Source organism: Mobula hypostoma, chromosome 15, assembly GCF_963921235.1.
Source record: "Mobula hypostoma chromosome 15, sMobHyp1.1, whole genome shotgun sequence".
Lineage (NCBI taxonomy): Eukaryota > Metazoa > Chordata > Chondrichthyes > Myliobatiformes > Myliobatidae > Mobula > Mobula hypostoma.
The window spans coordinates 33,152,647-33,172,250 of NC_086111.1; the positions used below are offsets into that span (position 1 = coordinate 33,152,647).

Genomic DNA, 19,604 nt, shown 5'->3' on the forward strand with positions numbered 1-19,604 from the left:
AGAGGAGGACAAAGGGCTTAATCAGGAAGGGGAAAAAAGATTATGAAAGAAAACTGGCAGGGAACATAAAAACGGACTGTAAAAGCTTTTATAGATATGTAAAAAGGAAAAGACTGGTAAAGACAAATGTAGGTCCCCTACAGACAGAAACAGGTGAATTGATTATGGGGAGCAAGGACATGGCAGACCAATTGAATAATTACTTTGGTTCTGTCTTCACTAAGGAGGACATAAATAATCTTCCAGAAATAGTAGGGGACAGAGGGTCCAGTGAGATGGAGGAACTGAGTGAAATACATGTTAGTAGGGAAGTGGTGTTAGTTAAATTGAAGGGATTGAAGGCAGATAAATCCCCAGGGCCAGATGGTCTGCATCCTAGAGTGCTTAAGGAAGTAGCCCAAGAAATAGTAGATGCATTAGTGATAATTTTTCAAAACTCGTTAGATTCTGGACTAGTTCCTGAGGATTGGAGGGTGGCTAATGTAACCCCACTTTTTAAAAAAGGAGGGAGAGAGAAACCGGGGAATTATAGACCAGTTAGCCTAACGTCGGTAGTGGGGAAACTACTGGAGTCAGTTATCAAGGATGTGATAACAGCGCATTTGGAAAGCGGTGAAATCATCGGACAAAGTCAGCATGGATTTGTGAAAGGAAAATCATGTCTGACGAATCTCACAGAATTTTTTGAGGATGTAACTAGTAGAGTGGATGGGGAGAACCAGTGGATGTGGTATATTTGGATTTTCAAAAGGCTTTTGACAAGGTCCCACACAGGAGATTAGTGTGCAAACTTAAAGCACACGGTATTGGGGGTAAGGTATTGATGTGGGTGGAGAATTGGTTAGCAGACAGGAAGCAAAGAGTGGGAATAAACGGGACCTTTTCAGAATGGCAGGCGGTGACTAGTGGGGTACCACAAAGCTCAGTGCTGGGACCCCAGTTGTTTACAATATATATTAATGACTTGGATGAGGGAATTAAATGCAGCATCTCCAAGTTTGCGGATGACACGAAGCTGGGTGGCAGTGTTAGCTGTGAGGAGGATGCTAAGAGGATGCAGGGTGACTTGGATAGGTTGGGTGAGTGGGCAAATTCATGGCAGATGCAATTTAATGTGGATAAATGTGAAGTTTTCCACTTTGGTGGCAAAAATAGGAAAACAGATTATTATCTGAATGGTAACCGATTAGGAAAAGGGAAGGTGCAACGAGACCTGGGTGTCATTATACACCAGTCATTGAAAGTGGGCATGCGGGTACAGCAGGTGGTGAAAAAGGCGAATGGTATGCTGGCATTTATAGCAAGAGGATTCGAGTACAGGAGCAGGGAGGTACTACTGCAGTTGCACAAGGCCTTGGTGAGACCACACCTGGAGTATTGTGTGCAGTTTTGGTCCCCTAATCTGAGGAAAGACATCTTTGCCATAGAGGGAGTACAAAGAAGGTTCACCAGATTGATTCCTGGGATGGCAGGACTTTCATATGAAGAAAGACTGGATGAACTGGGCTTGTACTCGTTGGAATTTAGAAGATTGAGGGGGGATCTGATTGAAACATATAAAATCCTAAAGGGATTAGACAGGCTAGATGCAGGAAGATTGTTCCCAATGTTGGGGAAGTCCAGAACGAGGGGCCACAGTTTGAGGATAGAGGGGAAGCCTTTTAGGACCGAGATTAGGAAAAACTTCTTCACACAGAGAGTGGTGAATCTGTGGAATTCTCCGCCACAGGAAACAGTTGAGGCCAGTTCATTGGCTATATTTAAGAGGGAGTTAGATATGGCCCTTGTGGCTACGGGGGTCAGGGGGTATGGAGGGAAGGCTGGGGCGGGGTTCTGAGTTGGATGATCAGCCATGATCATAATACATGGCGGTGCAGGCTCGAAGGGCCGAATGGCCTACTCCTGCACCTATTTTCTATGTTTCTATGTTTCTATGTTTAACTAGGGAAGGAAACTCTGAAGATTTGCTTTACATCAAACTAAAATTAATTCCTGAAATTTTGTGATTCTTAAAGTACTCATTGGTTGCAGTTTCCTGCTTAGAACTATTTTTATTATTACAGTTGTTTCCTTTTGTGAGTCAGTTTTTGTTATATGTAAGCCAGCCTGCTTTTTATCAAGTACTTTCATATACATCATAAGTCTCTTGTGAAAGACTTCATCAAATACCTTCCAAAAGGAGATACAACTTATTATCACTGTGTTATCATCCTTTGCAAACTGTATTGTATCCTCCAACTGGTTAGTCATGATACGATTTCAATAAACGTTGGCATTAGTTGGTACTTTTCTTTTGATATATTTTTATTCTTGTAGAATGCTATAAAATGAATAAACCTTGAAACCAATATGATTTTTTAACTTAATTTTAAGTTTGTTCTTTTGTTTATTGTCTCTTTTGTCTTCAACTGCTGAAAAATAACAGTTACCTTAATAACTTTGGACTGCATCGTGTCAGATCAAGAACCTGGACCTGCTGCAATTTGCCTATTGCCACAGTAGGCCTACAACAGAAGCAATCTCACTGGTTCTCTATTCAGCCTTGGATTCAGCAAAGTTACATCAGGCTCCTGTTCATTGATTGCAGCTCAGCATTCAACAAAATCATACCCTAAATTCTAATCAACAATTCCAAATCTTGGGCTTCCGTACCTCCCGTTGCAACTGGATCTTTGATAGACTCACCAGGAGACCACAGTCAGTGAGGATCAGAAATAACATCTCCTCACTGGCAACCAACACTGGTGCACCTCAAGGATGTGTATTTAGCCCACTGCTTGCTTTACACTCTCTACACCTACAAAAGTATGGCTAGGAACATCTCAAACACCATTTATAAACTTGATGATGACACAACTACTTTTGACAGAATTTCAGATGGAGACGAGGAAGTGTACAGGAGTGAGATAGATCAATTGGTTGAATGGTGTTGCAATAGCAACCTTGCACTCAATGTCAGTAAGACCAAGGAATCGGTTATGGACTTCAAGAAGGAGAAGTCGAAGGAACACATACCAGTCCTCACCGAGGGATCAGCGATGGAAATGGTAGGCAGCTTCAAGTTCAACATCTCTGAAGATCTATCCTGCGTGCAACATGTTAATGCAATTACAAAGGAGGCACGACAGTGGCTATATTTCATGAAGAGTTTGAGGAAACTTAGTTTTATCACCAAAAATGCTCACAAATTGTTACAGACGTACTATGGAAAGCATTCTAACTGGTCACATCAACATCTGGTATGAGGGGGCCACTGCACGGGATCAGAAAAGGCTGTAGAAAGTTGTAAACTCTGCCAGTTTCATCATGGGCACTACTCTACCCAGCAATGCCTTAGGAAGGTTGCATCAATCATTAAGGACCCCATCACCCAGGACATGCTGTCTTCTCATTGCTACCATCAAAAAGGAGGTGGAGAAGCCTCCAGGACCAGCTTCTTCCCCTCCACCATCAGATTTCTGAATGAACAATGGACCCTTAACATTACCTCACTACTTTTTGCTTTACTTTTGCACTACTTAATTGATTATATATACTCTGACCTAGAGAGTCTTCTAATTCTGACCTAAGCATTCTGACCTTGACGTGAAACACCAACTCTGTTTCTGTCCGCAGATGCTACCTGATCTGTTCAGTTCAACCTTTATCTGTTTTGATTTCAGAATTACAGTGTGTGATTTTTTTTTTGGTCCAACTAAAGGTCCATCTGATTCACTCACCTCCTTCGCCTTTGGAAACTGTCTTAACTACCTATGCAGGTCTTAACTACCTATGAGTCTAAGCCAACCAAAGCCGTTAAACTTCATCAGCTATCTTAAGTCAAGACCTCATAAAGATGGTCAATAACTGTTGATATTCTTACAATCTCTATGAATGAAATAAAGATCTTACATCTTAAGTCTGATTTGAATTATATTTATCTACATCTTCTAAGTTTAATTTTTAAAGACTGGCATCTGCATGTTATTTACCTGCACTCTGGAAATGGGTTAACACTGAGATTAATTTACAGAACTATGGGAATATAAAGAGCAGTGAGTATATGGAATTTGGTGCCACAGGGAGTTACTGAAATAATTAGTATAAATGCATTTGAGAGGAGCCGATGCAAACATGAGGGAGAGGGCCACATGAATGGATTTAAATGAGCAGAGATGGGATGAGACTAGAGTGGTGCATAAATGCTGCAATGGACAGGATGGGCTGAATATTTTCTGTGCTGTTTAAATTTAGTTTTCTTTATGCATCCCAGGTTGCCCTGAAACACTCAAATATTCTAATAATAATTTAGTACAGTTGAGGCAAGATCAGCCACAATCAAACTAAATGGTGAAATACGCTCACGGGACTGAAGAGTCTGCTCCTCTCTAATTAAAGGGCTGGTACTTTTTTCACCAAATCTAATCCGTTTTCTAGGCATTTTTTTTTCTACAGTGAAGATGAGAGTGCTATAATGATATGACAATATGTTTATCTCACTCATTTGATCATTAAGTAGCCCCATGAGCACTTGATCCATCTTTGTTCATTGTATGACAATATATCCCCATCTTTTGATTTTCACTTATGGATCTGTTAGGAATGTCTTAATATATTAGTTTATGTTGTTCCACAACTAGCTCTAGTTAAATTTAATGTTTCAGTAATAGGACCTCCATTCTTCTTTCGTCTCCTTGTCAATCTCATTGTTTAACCACTTAGATCCAGGTTTTGATGTGAAAATTCTATATTTGGAAGCATTTAATTTCTGTTCAGTTGCATTCTCCCTTCAATACTGGTTATCGATTTATCTTTCAACAGTTTTTTTTGAAGTAATTGCATCATAATTGGATTTCTGATTCAAGTGACATTTCAGGTCTCAAATAAATTTCTTGCATGGATTTAACATCATGCCTTCAGATTAATTGAGCTTAATGTGATGAATTAGGCATACAAAATCCTTCTAATATTTGTGGATTTGTTAAAAATGCACAATGGCATTTTCTGCCTGGCATTATCAGTGTCTCAAGGACAGAAATTGACCTTTATCAAACCAGTTTAGAAATCACGGGAGTATAAGATATGGCATGTGTTTGGTGTATTTTGAATTGACTCAAGATTCCTTTTAAAATATGCTTATAAAATCCACTATTCTGAAGAACATCCCAGATTCCCTTTCATAACTGAACTTCTAAAATCAGATCTATGTTCTATGAGTCAATTACTGCCGAGCTAATAGATGCTATTTGCCAGATTATTATCGCTGTTGGGATTGACTAATTAAAAATGTTAAAACTTCACCACTGACATCTTAATAGTACTTACAGAATATCAAAAAGAATCTGATCTTGAATCTGATTTCCTTGCCCGCCACCATACACGTTGAAAATTGTTGTGTTAAGAGTTCTAGAATCACTTATCAGCATGAAGACCTTAGGTCCTCAAGTAGGTTAATAAGTCAGCACAACTTTGTGGGCTGAAGGGCCTGAATACTACTGTAATATTCTATGTAAGTCTGAGGCAGGTCCTGCTTTTAAATCAATTGGTGTTCAAAGTACAATAGAAAGCTTAGGTACATTTAAATGGTTCCACGTTGTCATTAATTAGCCACTGATTTGGATTATTTTATTCACAAATCTGGAGCTCTGATGGGATAAGTGGTTAGTTGCACTCAGAAAGTGGACATGGAACAGCACAGTGAGACAGCTCACAGCTCCATTGACTTGGGATTGGTTCTCTCCTCCAGTCCTGTCTGTATGGAGTTTGCTTGTTCTCTCTATGAACCAATGGGTACTTTGATGTCCTCCCTCAGCCCAAAGATGTGCAGGCTGACCCTTACCAATTTATATCGAAGCACCATCGAAAGCATTCTATCCTGATGGATTATGGCTTGCAATGGCAACTGCTCTTCCAAAGTGCCCCAGAGTCATGGACACTGATCAGCACATCAGGGAGTCCAACCTCCCCTCCATGGACTCTGTCTGCACTTCTCCCTGCCTCAGTAAAGCACCTACCTAATCAAAGACTCCATCCACCCCAACATTCTCTCTTCACCCCTCTCCCACTGAGCAGAAGATACAAAAGCCTGAAACCACATACCACCAGGCTCAATGACAGCTTCTATAGCACTGTTATCTCTCTTGAATGATTCCATAGTATGACAAGATAGACTCGTGACCTCAGGTTGTGGATTACAGGAGGAGCAGAGACAGGCTCACCCTTACTGACATCAATGGATCTGGGGTTGATAGCATGAACAGCTTTAAGTTCCTCGGTATAAACATCACCGAGGACCTCACGTGGTCTCTACATACTGGCTGTGTGATGAAAAAAGCACAACAGCGCCTCTTTCACTTCAAAAGGTTGAAGAAGTTTAGCGTGAGTCCACAAATCCTAAGGAATTTCTACAGGGACACAATTGAGAGCATCGTGACTGGCTGCATCGCTGCCTTGTATGGGACCTGTACTTCCCTCAATCACAGGGCTCTGCAGAAAGTGGTGTAGACAGCCCTGTGCATCTGTAGATGTGAACTTCTCACTATTCAGGACAATTACAGAGATAGGTACGTAAAAAGGGCCCAAAGGATCATTGGGGACATGAGTCACCCCAAGCACAAACTGTTCCAGCTGCTACCATCTGGAAAATGGTACCGTAGCATTAAAGCTAGGATCAACAGGCTCATCAATGCTATATTGACTATTCTGTTGTACATACTATTTATTACAAATTACTGTAGATTGCACGTTGCACATTCAGATAGAGTCGTAATGTAAAGATTTTTATTCCTCATGTATGTGAAGGATGGAAGAAATAAAGTAAATTTAATTCAATTCAGTCTACCTTGCTCTGACTATACGCCTTATGTTTGCCTGCACTGTATTTCCTCTGTAACTGGAACACATTATTCTGCATTGAGTTGTTATTTTTCCTTCCACTATGATCTGTGCAATGTTGTTGTAATAAATTGGTCTGTATGGGTGGTATGCAAGATGTTTTTCACTGTGCCTAGGTACATGTGACAATAGTAAACCAATTTGCCTCTATAATTGTCCATTGTAATTTGACTCTAACAAATGAGAGAAGATTTTGTGTGTGTGTGTGTGTGTGGGGGGGGTGGGGGTGTATAGGTGGTGGGGTGCAGTCTTGTGGAAATGCAAGGAAAATAAAATGCATAAGATTAATATAAATGGTTGCTTGATGATTGGTAAGCCAAGGACTTGTTTCTATGTTGTATGACTATTCAATAGAAAGGTATTTATTTCTTGTGGGGAGTGAATTTAGCTCCTAAAATCTATTCTGAGTTCAGCTTAATAACAAATCTGGAACACTGGCCAGCAGTCAGAGGGATATCAATGACATGAAGAGATTGTAGGAAAAGGATCCTCAAGGTTAAGGGGTCTGCAGCAGCCTTCTTTTCTTGCACTGGAGAAATGGCCTTTATATTTTCATAATTTTGGTGTAATGGAATGAAGTGAAATGGCTGCAAATTCTACAGAGTCTAACTTTACATAGAGCAGTACAGCACAGGGAGAGGTCTTCGGCCAACACTGTCTGTGCCAACTATGAAGTGAATCTAAAGTAATCCCATTTGCCTGTAAAATAGTCTGTATCCCTTTATTTCTCCTCACTTCCTGTGTCTGTCTAAATGTTTCTTAGACATTGCTATAGTAGCTGTTTCTACCATCTCCCCTGGTTGACTATTGTAGTCCACTTTTAAATATATTGTTCATCCAAAGCTGTATCTGTTCTCCCTTTTAAATGTTTAAGATCGTGTTGTGCATTTAATACTACTAATTTTGAGTAGTTATTGTAAATGTATTGTTTGATTAAGCATTATTTTTCATTTAAATAATTCATTATGGGTTATACATAAAAGTATGTGAATGGCATACGTCATCACACCACCACATCATACACGCACACCTCCCTTAAAGTAAAAACAAATCTAATACATGGTTTCTCAGCTCCATGTTTCCTTTCAATTAATTTTATAGTTTGGAGTTACAGAACCTACTGCATCATAACAAAAAACATCAGAGAGCTCTCTCAGGCACATAATTATCCTGTGGTCAACATCAATAAAACAGAAAATTCGGCCAATTATTATCATTACTGCTAGCAAGTTTTCATTGGACAAGTAGGAAGCTGTATTTCTTATATCAGAATCGTAACTGCTCTTAAGAAAGTGCCTATAAAGCAGTTGGGCATTCTGAGAATGCAAAAGAGCATAATTTCACACTTATTAGTAATTTATGTGAAGAAATCAGATTGCATTCAGTCAAAAATATTCTACAGGAACACTCAACTGTCACATTGCAAATATTAACTTATTATTATCCTTGCATTGATTTGTTCTCTGATCTTGGCAATTTACTTGCAAACATTTTGTTACCATATTAGGAGACATCGTCAGTGTGCTGTTAATAGTGGTGTGTCCTCAAAATGCTTTGCCTTTATATACATATCAATCAGCTGATTGATCGTCATTTTGGAAATTCATTTGTGATATGGAAAAGAAATTTCGTCACTGATTGGTTGTGCGGTGAACTTAATTCATTGTGGTCTGGAATTCTGCCCACATTAGCTCATAAGTAGGATCGAGGTCTACGTATTTGTTTACAGAATTGTTTGTGGAAAAGCACACTTTTGGGAATTTTCTTTCATATCGCATGTTTACTTGTACCGTGGCTTTCCCTGATACCCAATCAAATTGGTGCCTCTCTTGATCTTCATGCGTAGAGACATTATTATGCATTAGGAATTCTGTCCTCTTCGTAATTGGAAGATCGAGTTCCCTGTAAATGAGAATGTTAGGGAAGATGTTTAAATCTGCTTAAAATACAGATTTTTGTTTTCATGTTCTGTACTTTATTCATTTGCCTACATAGGATGTTTTGGTCAACTTATAATTTATTAACCAATCCTTAACTACAGAGAAGCTGGTGTTGAGCTGCTTTCTTAAACTGCAGTGGTTCTTTTGGTAAATGGAATCCCAAAGTACCTTGCCGTGGGATGTTCCAGGATTTAAACACCATGATGTTGAAGGTATAGTGATGTATTTCCATAGTGTGTAACCTGATGGTTAGGGATGGTGGAGACCTGCAAGTTGTTTCTAAACCTTTGTCCATTTTGGTGGTCAACTTTGTGTGTTTGGTAGATGCAGCTGGAGCTGGGACAAGTAGCTGCAGTATATTTTGTAGATGATCTACACTGCAGCAACTGTGTGGGTGGTGGAGGAAATGATTCAGATTCAGGAAATCTGATGAAGTCTTCTGCACAACTTTGACCTTTCATTGCTTCCAAATCCCAGTTTTGTTATTAATCTAGCAGAGTGTTTTAACTCTGCCTAGAATGTTTAAAATATAGTCCTGTTAATTTAGTAGCTCAGGCAAATGTTGCACAGTTAAACTGGTACTTTATTGCAGCTGAAAAATTGTGCTGCACATACTGATTTTCTTATGTTATTGAACCACATCAATCAATTTAAGCCAGTTTTTGATGGAATATTGAAAAGTTTTATCCATGCATTCAATATTGAAAGTGTAATTTCATCTGACTCCAGAAACAAGAACAAGTTTGTTTCTGTTTCTGCTAATTTCATGCAGGATAGCAGAGAGAGCACTACAATGTCTATGTAAACTTTCATCATCTCTGCCATTATCTCAGATTACCTATATAGTTTGATAAGCATGCAGTTTAGCTGTTTGATGAGGCTAAAAAAATTCTGCCATAATTCCGGAATAATTTCAACCATCTCGAAGAAGAGCATGTCATGTTGACTTTTTGTGGCAAGGTACTAGACAAAAGGAAGCATTTGAAGCCATAAGATGAATTTCTGCACACCTAATGAGGCATCTGAGAGTTCTGAAATTTATATATATTTATATTCCTGTATATATGTGGCTGTCTCAATCAAGCATGTTTTGACGTTTCCAATGCCTTTGAGAGATCTTCCAGAAAAGAGTAACACAGTTGATTGGTGATTGGGCAAGAATTTACCACAGTGATAATGAAGTAATAATTGTTCAATATATGATGTGAGATTTGAACAGGAATTTGGTGGGTAGTGGTGTCGCCCAGTGCCTGCTGCCCACAGGATGCTAAATGTTACATTTTTAGGAAGCCTTTGTGGATCATATCTGCGATTTTAAATTGAGGGCCACAATGGGTTGTGTGATGTTAAAAATTGGATCACAGTCTCTGCTCCTTTGATTAAACATTGGTCCCTTGACAAGATAACTTGCTAATAAAATTGAGTGAAACTGAGAAAAAATTTGAAAGCCACCAGTGTATCCCACAGGAGGTAACCACCAAACTCACAGTGACTGAGGCAGCCAGGTGGGTGGAGAAGCCTTCAGTGAAGCAGGCTGCTTGATACAGAATGGAACTGAGTTATTTGGTGTTGTTGGAGTCACACTCATGCAGAATGATCTTGTGTATCCTAAGCCATTCCAATCCAGGCAATTGAAAGACCTTCGACAGTCAGAAAATGATCCACGACCTTCTGAATATCAACTGGGAGCTTGATTGTTCATATGGTTATTCTTGTTCAGTTTCTGGTCAGTAATACCGATTGAGGGGAATTTGATGGCATCAGCACTGATGAATGTCACAAGGATTCGGTTAGCCCTTCTCTTATTGTGGATGATGATTGCCTAGGACTTGTGTGATCTGAATGGTTCCTGTTACTTTGTAGCCCAGCTTTGAATGTACTCCAAACTTGCAGCTTATGTTCTCAAACTGCTTTATTATATAAGGTGTCACCAATAGAACTGAAAATAAATATCGCCACTGCTGACCTTAGAGTCACTGTTGAAGCTATAAAATTGGTTGGCCTAAGACATCATAAGCTCTGTTGTACTTTACTGAGGATGATATAATTCACCTTCATCCACCCAACCTTCTTCCAAGGCTCCAAGTGTAAATCAAATGAATGCAGGATTTTCTCCAGACTTTAATTGACACCAGTTTTACCAGAATACCCTGATGTCAAACCCGTTCAAATTCTGCCGTGATGTGGAAAGCAGATAGACCAACCTAACCTGTAGAGCCCAGTCCTTTAGTCCTTGGTTGGACCAGTGCTGTAAGTGATATCTACTGAGTGATTCTGACAGAAACAGACTGAGTGTTGGTGCATTTTATTGGCAAATGAGTGATTCTAGCATGGACTGCCTACAATGCTGTATCTCACCTTTCAGGTTAGGAAGAAGGGGATTATCATTGGCCAGTTTTGATTTCACCTTTTTGTGATCACGACAACATTCCACATTGTCACAATCATGACCGGTATTTTAGCTATTCTGGAACAATGTAGACTGCAGTGGCTAATTCTCAGAAGTGAGCCACAGAGGTTTTTTTGGCATCATAACTTTTGCTGAACTCATTATTGCAGAAATTTGCTGATATCATGAAAGTGAATGATGAGTCTTCTGCGATAGAGCATAGAACGGTGAGGGCCTCCATAGAACAGCATAGCTCAGGAATAGGCCCTTAAGCCATGATGTTTGGCCAAACTAATTAAATTTGTAATTAAATACTAACTAAAATTAATCCCTTCTGCCTATTCAATGTTCATATCTCCCCATTCTTTGTATTTTCAAGATTTAGGATTCATGTTTATTAGACACATGTACATCAAAACATAGTGTGAAATGTGTCAATTGTTTGCATTAACAACTAACGCACCCTGAGATGTCACCACATATTCCAGTGTCAACAAGACATGCCCACAATGCTCGGCAGAACAACACAGAGCACAATAAGCAACAACAAAACAAGCCTCGTTTCTCCTTCCCACCACACAGAGACTCAGTTATCTAACCAAGGTTAGCCTTCCAGGCTCCAGCAGGTTTGGGCTTGCAGACCCTGGGGTTCGATCTCCTCAGAGAGTCATAGACTTGGTTCGGGCCTCTGGGCCTCAACATCTAGATTTCTGAGTTGACCCTCAGGATTCGATCCTGGACACTCCAATCAATGAACACTAGCCACTGAACTCCGTACTCTTCAGTAACAGGAACCTGAACACTATTCCTTGAATTCCAGTCTCATCGATTTGTGAACCCAAGGGGTCATCCGAACTCATTCCTCCTGCCGGCACAGTACAGTGACTCCAGAACTCACCGACAACTCACTGACCTGGTGGGATCTCGTCCATTCTCTGCTGGTTCAACATTCGGCATCCAACCGCGGATGTCCCATCTCTATGTTTCAGAAACGGAACAGTGACTTAAACTCTAGCTCGACCTCTAATTCTCCTACATCCCTGTCCCTAAACCCTAACCAAACTCTAACCTGACCCTAAACCACCCCCTCCATTTGCAAAACCATCCTTAAAAATCTAAATAAACAATTAAAAATATGCTTAAGAGTTTCTTAAATGCCTCTACCATATTTTCCTCTAATGCCACCCATGGCAGCACACTCCAGGTATCCACCACTCTCAGTATAGGCGAAAATTGCCCTACCCATCTCCTTCAAACTTATCCCCTCTCACTTCAAATGCATACCCTTGAGTATTTGATATTTTGACAAGCACAAACTATCGGTATTATCTATGTCTCTCACAATCTTATAAACTTTTCTATCAGGTTGTACGATGATGGGTACCTCAGGAAAAGGCTAAGATAGCTGCTGCTCTGATTAGTTATTAGTAATTCTCCACAACTCATTGCTGTATGTACATGGTTGGGGAGCTTTGAGCTGAAGCTTATGCTCTGGATTGCAGATTTCATGGTTTTGCGCGGGGGTGTGTGTGTGTGTGTGTGTGTGTGTGTGTGTGTGTGTGTGTTAGATGCGGTATTTCCAAATTTTTACATTAATTATTGGAAGATCGTGTGACTCATTCATCAAAATTTCAAACATCCATTCTGCAGGAGGTGTGAAGTCTTTACTTAAGAATAAGTGGTTCAGTATTTTCTCTTTTTATGAAGCTTCACAGTTACCTATGATGTATTGAATTGCAGTCCACAAACCCAAGACCGTAAGGCATGGGAGCAGAATTAAACCATGTGGCCCATCAATTCTGCTCTGCAATTTAATCATGGCTGATATATTATCCCTCTCAACCCCATTCTCCAGCCTTTTTCCCATTTCTGGTTTCACAATGTGAGGCTGTAACTTGAAAATTGAATAATTTTCAAGATGCATGCAGGAAGTGCATCTTTTAGCCATATGAAATTCAAAGATGCTGTAGAAGCTAGAAATCTAAAATAAAACTCAAAGGCTGAAAGCACCCAGCAGCTATGAGCACATTGATGAGAGGAGAAGCAGAGTTAATGTTTTGGCTTGAATATCCTTCATCAGAACCAAAAGGTTTAAACTGTATAGGTCTCCAACCTGTAACCTTTACTCTGTTTTACTACTCACAGATGCAGCCCAACCTGCTGAGTAATTCCGCCGTTTCTCTTTTTGTTTGTCAATGTGTTTTTACTTGAAGACAATTTTCCCTTTGCAAAATTAAAACAAAGTACAGCCTTGTGCAGAACTGTGTCAAAAAGACAAAGTTCCAGCTTTAATCTCCAATATGTAGTGTGTTGGTTGGACTGAGCCAAAATGATCTAAAATGTATCCATTTGGCCTCAGGATCCGTGGCCAGAAAGGACTACACCATCTATTGCATATTAGTAGTGATTGGGAATAATCAGACTCATGCAACACACATAAAAGTTGCTGGTGAACGCAGCAGGCCAGGCAGCATCTCTAGGAAGAGGTACAGTCGACGTTTCGGGCCGAGACCCTTCGTCAGGACTAACTGAAGGAAGAGTGAGTAAGGGATTTGAAAGTTGGAGGGGGAGGGGGAGATCCAAAATGATAGGAGAAGACAGGAGAGGGAGGGATGGAGCCAAGAGCTGGACAGGTGACTGGCAAAAGGGATATGAGAGGATTATGGGACAGGAGGTCCGGGAAGAAGGAAAAGGGGGAGTGGGGGAAAAACCCAGAGGATGGGCAAGGGGTATAGTGAGAGGGACAGAGGGAGAAAAAGGAGAGAGAGAGAGAAAGAATGTGTGTATATAAATAAATAAATAAATAAATAAATGAATGAATGAATGAATGAATGTTGGGGTACGAGGGGGAGGTCGGGCATTATCGGAAGTTTGAGAAGTCAATGTTCATGCCATCAGGTTGGAGGCTACCCAGACGGAATATAAGGTGTTATTCCTCCAACCTGAGTGTGGCTTCATCTTTACAGTAGAGGAGGCTGTGGATAGACAGATCAGAATGGGAATGGGACGTGGAATTAAAATGTGTGGCCACTGTGAGATCCTGCTTTCTCTGGCAGACAGTGCATAGGTGTTCAGCGAAATGATCTCCCAGTCTGGGTCGGGTCTCACCAATATATAGAAGGCCGCATCGTAAGCACCGGACACAGTATATCACCCCAGCCGGCTCACAGGGAAGTGTCGCCCCACCTGGAAGGACTGTCTGGGGCTGTCTCTTACCAGCTCTTCTTTCAGTTACTTCTGACGAAGGGTTTCGGCCTGAAATGTTGGCAGTACCTCTTCCTAGAGACGTTGCCTGACCTGCTGCGTTCACCAGCAACTTTTATGTGTGTTGCTTGAAATTCCAGCATCTGCCGATTTCCTCATGTTTGCATAATCAGACTCATGTTTGGTTGCAATATGTTGCTGTCCCTGTCGTTGTGAAAGCACATGAACTTTTCAAATATATCTGGAAAAAGATAACCATTGGGAAGTGGTAGGATATTTGAAACGTGAGGAACTATGGTTTAACATGTCTTCGGTGGTGATAAAGATGAATAATTTGGAATAATGTTACCTCCATATTATGAGGTAAATTCTGATTTACCTGGTTTAATTTCTCACAAAACAATCCCTATTTTCATGAGACTAATAGCAGAGCACATCAGCAGGAATCATAATTCGTGGGATATCTCTTTCTTAAATTAAGTTCTGGAGCAATGTCCATATTAAATACATCTTGAGTGCATTATTATCTTCTGTGTCTTTCAAGATGATAGTTAGTCCTCACTCTCACTTCAAACCACTGTTGGTGCATCCAGTTATACTTAATAATTCTGGACTTCTGTTTTACATGGTTGTATTTATGTTTGAAAGTAAATCAGACATCAAAGTTGGGAAGGAAAGAGCACATTGATATGCTATAATTGCTCACTTCATTGCAAACTGAAATAAAGCTCCAATACTTTCCAAAAAGAGCTATCTTCGGCAGTGATCACTTTGGCCACCACTCTGCATCTTGAGCATTTTGGGCAGTGATCATAATCTCTTCACAAACGAGCTCTTCATTACACACTAATTATAAAGCTGAAAATACCAGCTTCGTTGTTCGGTGTATGCTTCACCAGCTTTTCAAGTGATTATATCAGAGAAGTTGTTTGGAAACATTTGCTGAATTATAACTATGAATAATTCAAGGTGTCATTTTATTTAAATTAATTTGCATCCTAAAAAGATGATTTGGTAACATTGGATAAAGCCACTTGAATTGCAGCTCACCACAACTTGATCCACTTTTGTCACATTATAGTCAGTAATCTTTTGACACATTATAATCACATTTCACAGTTGCCATAGTACTCTTTTGAAACTTTATAGTCAGTTCACTTTAAGGTAAGAAAGGAACAGAGAGGATGTTCTTTGGCAACTAGGTTAATCAATACTTCGCTATTTTAGTGAAAGGTGAGCATTAACCAACCTGCTAGGGGAGGGAAAGCATAGGTGATCCAACCATTATGCAAGTAGAATGAGAAAATGAAACAGGGTAACAAAAGCACTGTCTTCCTGAAGCCATTTATTTACGCCAATTAGTTTGGGAATTAACACATGAAATTCTTTTCTTTGCACTTCCCAGATACAAACTGAACTGCTGAACTATGTGATAGCTAAGGCTGATCATTAAATGGTTTATTTTACAGTTAATGACACAGAAGAAATTGGTACTTTGAAGACGATTAATATCACAGACGCTAACACAACCAAGATAGTAGTGTCTGACCTAGACACAAGCAGCAGATATAAGTTCTACCTGACTGCTTACACAAGAGCGGGACCTGGGAAACTTATCACAGAAGAGGGAACAACAGTGATGGAAGGAGGTAGGAAAAGTTTGCAAGCTGGGTTTTTACCATAATGTATGTTCGTATTTTAATCATCTAATTGAAAACTTAAAATATTTCTGAGTGTTACTCTTTATGTATAATTTTGAGCAGATGATTATAAAAATGTCTTCTTTGTTTTCTGAATAGTAAATCTCTCTGTTTTATTCATTTTACTTGGTCTATAATTTCATAAAAATGGCAAATGAAATTGGATAAATTACAGACATAGCAATTAACTAAAACATGACCATGTGAAAAATAGGCATACAAAATTCTAAATTCAAAACCTCAATTAAGAGGATATATTCTCTAATTCCTTTGTCTACCCTTTTTCTTTCATCTGTGCATGTGTTACAGACCCATAACCTTAATAACAAGATGCAATTAGATTGTGGAGTGCTGAGTATTTTGTTCCCTCTTTCATAATGGTGGAAAAGCACAAAATGAAAGTAGTCACTGAACCTAAGCTATTCATGGAGAGTATTTTCATGCATTTAATATTTAAAGGCATGGTAATGATAAAAATAATAGAATTCAACACAGATAAATTGTCCAGGGTAAAGTTTCCTAGGAGCTTAAAAGAACTATATGAAGAAATTACACATGTATTAGGATTTTCTAGAGTTCATGGAAATTGTGCCTTTGGATTAGAAAATTGCAAAGGTTATTTGATTATTTCACAAGGGAATCAGAATCACAGACTGAGACTATTTAATACCAACTATGGGAAAGTTACTGACATCTATGATCAAAGAAGGAGTGAGTGAGCATTTGATCAGTGAGTCAGCATTGATCTGTGAAGGATAGATCATGTCTGACTAACTGTTTTTGAGACAGTAATAAATGGAGTGAATGTCTGATAACTGAGGAAGTGACTACAGATGTGTTCAGTATCTATTTTAGATGGCATTTTACAAGGTATTGCACAAGAGATTATCAAACATTAGAGCAAAGAGAATTTCATGTGGCACTTACACATGGATTAGTAATTGTTTAGTAGGTAGGAGCCACAGAGGAAGGATAAGGATTTGATCTCTCGTTGTCAGGTTGTGTTTTGCCCTGGAATTTTGCTGTCAGATCTGACATTTTAATAATAAATTGAGTGAAGATAAAGACAGCCAAATATTCAGCTGAATTTAGCAATATGATTTACATATTGAATAAATAGGAATGTGATGGCAAAATCTTAAAATTGAGCCAGAAAGATATTTACAAACATAACTCCCGAATCTCACATCTGTAATGAATACAAGAGGTCACATGAAATCTTATCTAAAACATGAATTAATTGAATGGACTTGAGGAGCCAAATTGCCTCCTTAACTGCATTAGGGTGAAATGTCTTTCAAAGGAAGCAAAATAGTACTAATCTATTACTGAAACAAAATGTTAATTGCAAAACTGCTGACACTCAGGAAGGGAAAGTATAAAATAATGAAGAGCACATTATTTTAAATGTCCCAGGAACAGTTTTAAAGTGTGTTATTTGGGACTCTTAAAGTGCTTTAAGTGAATTTTCTGTGAAACCATCATTAAATTATAGCAGGTTCATCAAAGAGAATGTGCTGGGCCTTTCTGAGAAATGCCAGTGGTTCTGCAAACAACTCACATATGAATGCCAACAAGTTTGGATCCCAAACTTGAATACCCACGTCCTAAAGTTGTCTGCTGTTTCTTGTGTATGGTTCTCTAACCGTAGCCAGTGGTGATTCTAAACGTGTGGCAATTTCCCAGCACTTATCCTAGGGAATTGGCTCACTGATCCCATTCATATGCAAGGAGAAGAGCTAATGCATGGGAGCGAGGTATTTATTAGGGAATTAACAGTCCTTTTTTTAAATAACTAAGCTTGAACTTTTGAATAATCAAATGTTTTTAAATAATTAAGTGTTTTTCTGTATCTCAAATTTATTTTGCTTTGTAATTGTATTGATGTCTATTAATTGATTATTTTAATGCTTTCCAGTACTTCTAAATTTCAGATCCATGCAGAAGCATTTAACATTTTTGACAATCTCAACAGCCAGCTAAATCAGGGACCATGACTTAATCATTTGGTAATTTTGCTGCTGTTTCATGTATGTGACCTGTTCAGGTGTTCCTCTTTCCTTCTCCTGTAGAGATAATTGATCTTGCACACACAAACATACACACATGATTGCATTATGTTACACAATGTCCTGCCGTTTGCATGGTCTCCCCATTGATTGGCAGATTTGTTTCAGAGCTCAAGTTAACATCACTGAATCTCCAAAAGATAAGTTCAGCAGCAATCATGGGCAGCTCACCATTACCTCGAAATTGTGTGCCTACTTAATGCTGAAGCTTCATTTTAGGAGACGGTGTTTTGCAATGTGATAACTTCCCCTTAAGGAAAGCTACCACAGAATATACGATCCTTTAAGGCATTCATTGCCATATCCAATATAAACAAAATGGCAAAAGCATGCATGGATAAGTCTACATCTCAACTCTAATAAAGTGACAAAAACAAACAATTTCATTTAAAATTTCCACAAAACTATTTCATTAGTTTAAATAGATTTAAATCAGCAATCTTAAGAAGAATGAAAACAAAAATAGCTGGAAACAAAGGCAATCCTTCATGCTAAAACCTTTCAAAAATAGTTAGAAAACCACTCTATATGTTATTTGAGCCATGAAAACAGGCTCTTCAGCTCCATGGGGATCTTTGTACCTATCTACACTAATCCCATGTATTAAGCAGAGAGTTATGTGAGTTTCTGTCATTCCATATTAGTTTGACAATGTCAATTGGGTAATTGTAACCTATAGCAATGATATGAATGAAACATTGCTGCTTACTGTACAAATTTTCACAACATTTTGCAAAATGGTTAGGCAGCTTAAGGGATTCCAGCACTTGATATGCTAGTTTTTTTGAGTGCCTTGTTCGGCATTAGTGCAAAATCAAACCAATTGTGAAAGATACATTATTGGTTGTGAGAATATTAACAGAGGTTATTTGATTATATGCTGTTTTCCCCAGTGCAAGTACAAATGCCATGTGTTCAAGTATATAAAATGCTCATATATCTAATTCTATAAGGTGATCTATGATATTGTTTCCATGCCACTGCTTCAGTTTATGTTAATGGGAGTTGGATGCTGCGTTTCATGTAGAACGTTTGCAGTGAAAAGGCCATGATTTCTCGGTTCATTTAGAACTGAACATAAAACATTTAATCCACTTTTATCATCTTTATTATAGATACGTAAATTCTAGCGACTGTTTCATTTGCCTTTGGCACCGTGAACTACTGCTGCATGGTGGAATAAATGACACAGAACATTTCAGATGAGATTTTGAAGATTAAACCATTGTTCCAGTTAAATAAATATGAAACCAAAGGCATAGACATTATTTGAAATAGTAGATCATGTTAAAAGTAATAAATAGCTGTTATGCAAATATATTCACTGCACACTGTACAGTTGTAGGGAGCAGAGCTGGATAGAACAATAGTTAAAGCAGCCTTGGTCCGTCAGCCTCCTTAGATATGAAACATGGAAAAATACATCACA

At 38.9% G+C, this 19,604-nt stretch overlaps 1 protein-coding gene across 2 annotated transcripts in view; it reads left to right on the top strand.

Annotated features, from left to right (window-relative positions):
• chl1b (cell adhesion molecule L1-like b) overlaps positions 1-19,604 on the top strand; it is a 945,006-nt gene that overhangs the window by 846,933 nt on the left and 78,469 nt on the right. For both annotated transcript variants that reach the window (XM_063067891.1, XM_063067890.1), the window contains one exon: positions 15,876-16,055. In XM_063067891.1, the coding sequence (XP_062923961.1) occupies positions 15,876-16,055 (180 nt within the window). The remainder of the gene's footprint in view (positions 1-15,875; positions 16,056-19,604) is intronic.